The sequence below is a fragment of the Propithecus coquereli genome, unplaced genomic scaffold (genome assembly GCF_000956105.1).
Source record: "Propithecus coquereli isolate 6110/MARCELLA unplaced genomic scaffold, Pcoq_1.0 Scaffold246, whole genome shotgun sequence".
In the NCBI taxonomy this organism is placed as follows: Eukaryota; Metazoa; Chordata; class Mammalia; order Primates; family Indriidae; genus Propithecus; species Propithecus coquereli.
The window spans coordinates 2,662,451-2,665,283 of NW_012148019.1; the positions used below are offsets into that span (position 1 = coordinate 2,662,451).

At 42.4% G+C, this 2,833-nt stretch overlaps 1 protein-coding gene across 1 annotated transcript in view; it reads left to right on the top strand.

Moving 5' to 3' along the window:
* The window catches only part of CEP350 (centrosomal protein 350kDa), a 175,594-nt gene that overhangs the window by 77,256 nt on the left and 95,505 nt on the right, over positions 1–2,833 (top strand). Inside the window, exon 17 of the mRNA XM_012646529.1 lies at positions 1,968–2,131. Within this exon, the coding sequence (XP_012501983.1) occupies positions 1,968–2,131 (164 nt within the window). The remainder of the gene's footprint in view (positions 1–1,967; positions 2,132–2,833) is intronic.

A 2,833-nucleotide genomic window follows, 5' to 3' on the forward strand; every position in this document is an offset into this window, starting at 1 on the left:
CTCTACTAAAAATAGAAAAAATTAGCCAGGAATGGTGGTGCATGTCTGTAGTCCCAGCCACTCGGGAGGTGAGACAGGAGGATCGCTTGAGCCCAGGAATTGGAGGTTGCTGTGAGCTAGGCTGACACCACGGCACTCTAGCCAGGGCAACAGAGTGAGACTGTCTCCAAAAAAAAAAAAGAAAAGAAGCACATTTTGCATCTTGTAAGGCTATAGCTGCCGCAGGTAGTGATTCCTCTGATGAGTCTGGGCAAAGTAAATTGAAAACCTTCTGGTTTTCAGTGGATTCTCCATTCTAGGTTCCATTAAGAACATTTGTGTCCAGGTGCCTTTGGCAGCCATGGGTTACAGTGTGGACATGGCCAAGTCCAAAAACCACGCCTCCCATAACCAGTCCTGGAAATGGCACAGAAATGGCATCCAGAAACCCTGATCGTAAAGATGTGAATATCTTAAGAGGGTGGATCCCAGGTTCCTAAGGAACATGCGCTTTGCTAAAAAGTACAACAAAAAGGGCCTGAAGAAGTTGCAGACCAACAAGCCAAAGAAATCAGTGCATATGCTGAGGCTATCAAGGCCTCATAAAGCCCTAGGAGGTTAAGGCCAAGACTCCAAAGGGCATCAGCTGTGAGCTCAGCCAGCTTGCCTGCATTGCCCATCCCAAGCCTGGGAAATGTGCTTGAGCCCACGTTGCCAAGTGTCTTGGGCTCTACTGGCCAAAAGTCAAGGCGAGGGATAACGCAAGGCCCTTCAGCTGTGGTTCTACCTTCGGTTCTGGTTCCAACTCAGGCTCCCAAAGATGCTCAGGCCCCAGTGAGCTCCAGAGTAGAGGCCTCTGTCTGCCAGTCAGAGGACATAAGGACTGGTGTAATCCCTGGGCTGCTGTCTGCATGGGGCTGTTGTCCTTCTGTGCTTTTTGTATGAACAAACCTAAGGCAAGAAAAATCACATTCATGATTCATGGGAGATTCAAAATATTAACATTGGCCGGGCATGGTGGCTCACGCCTGTAATCCTGGCACTCTGGGAGGCCAAGGCAGGAGGATTGCTTGAGCTCAGGAGTTGGAGACCAGCCTGAGCAAGAGCGAGACCCTGTCTCTACTAAAAAAAAAAAAAGAAAAGAAAAGAAACAAAATATCAACATTAACAGGAGTTTGGAAGAAGGCGATTCCAGTCTTCATGGATGACTTTAAGGGGTTCAAGACTGTAACAGAAATAATTGCAGATATGGTAGATAAAGCAAGAGAACTAGAATTAGAAATGGAGCCTGAGGATGGGTCTGAATTGCTGCAATCCCATGGTAAAACTTGAATGTAGGCGGAGTAGCTTCTTATGGATAAGCAAAGAACGTGGTTTGTTGAGATGGAATATACTCCTAGTGAAAATACTGTGATTATTGTTGAAATGACAACAAAGGATTTAGAATATTATATAAACGTAGTTGATAGAGCAGCAGCAAGGTTAGAGAATTAACTCCGGTTGTAAAAGAAGTTCAACTGTGGGTAAAAGTCACCGAAGAGCATTGTATGCTACAGAGAAACCTTTCGTGAAAGAAAGAGTCAACGTGGCATATTTCATTGTTGTCTTACTTTAAGACAATGCCGCAGCCACTCCAGCCTTCAGCAGCCACCACTGCTGATCAGTCAGCAGCCACCAGCATAGAGACGAGACCTTCCACCAGCAAAAAGATTGTGATTTGGTGAAGATGTAGATGATTGTTAGCATTTTTTAGCAATAAAGTATTTTTTTAATTAAGGTATGTACATTACTTAGACATACAGTATAATGTAAACATGACTTTTGTGTGTACTAGGAAACCAAAAATTCGTGTGACTCACTTTAAAGTCCCCGTCTTCCCTACAAAGGAAAACAGATTTGGTTTTGGCTCTTAAAATGAAATAAATTTTAGAACTCTGAGGCATGATTTCACGTGAATTTTTCTATTTGACAACTGTCGTGCCCTCCAGGTTCTAAGCGCTTTTCTCCTGCTGGCCTCCAGCATCGCATGGCGGCAGAGCTCAGCTACCTGAATGCCGTCGAGGAGTCGGTGCTCCAGCTGTCGGATGTGGAAAGAGTCAGGGGCGTCTCGCTGGCTCAGCAGGAGAGTGTGTCTCTGGCTCAGATCATAAAGGTGTTTGTGGCGTTTTCTTCTTTAGTTTTCACTGGCTCTTCTTTTTGTTTCTTTTTTTTTGTCATTCAAAATAGTCTTAATGATGAGTTTAAAAAATAATCCTTACCTGCCAGATAGAAAAAAATGGTCTGCCAAACCGCACTTATAAATAATCCTGGGAAAAACTATAATATATGGTACTAAAGAGAAAATTCAAGATGCTGTATTTAGCAGCAGAGCCATAACACAATCATTTTCTCTCAAATACTTTGTTTTCTATGTGTTCTCCTTTGTTTTAATGACTAAAAATCAGCTAGTCAGGCATTCTTAATATTTTCTCTTTTTATTGATAAGTTGGAGACGACCAAGTTTGTTTGTTTTTCTAATGCTTTATTTGTACTAAAAAGAGAAGTTTCTGAGACCCAGGTGTTTGAAAAAGCCAGGATAATGTGGACTTTTCCTTACCAAACAAAAATCCAGAGAAGGTCTCAGCAGTGTTCCTCAGTAGAGATGCAACTGGTGTCCTTTTTTTTTAAACAGAGGTATTATTTATATACAGTAGAATACAGAGACTTTAAATGTACAGTTTTGATGAGTTTTGATTAGTGTATATCCCTGTGTAATAACCACCCCTAACCAAGATACTCCATCACTCCAGAAAGTTGACTCAGGCCCATTTTCAGTTAATCCCCCTCCCAAAGGTAATTACTGTTCTGATTTCTA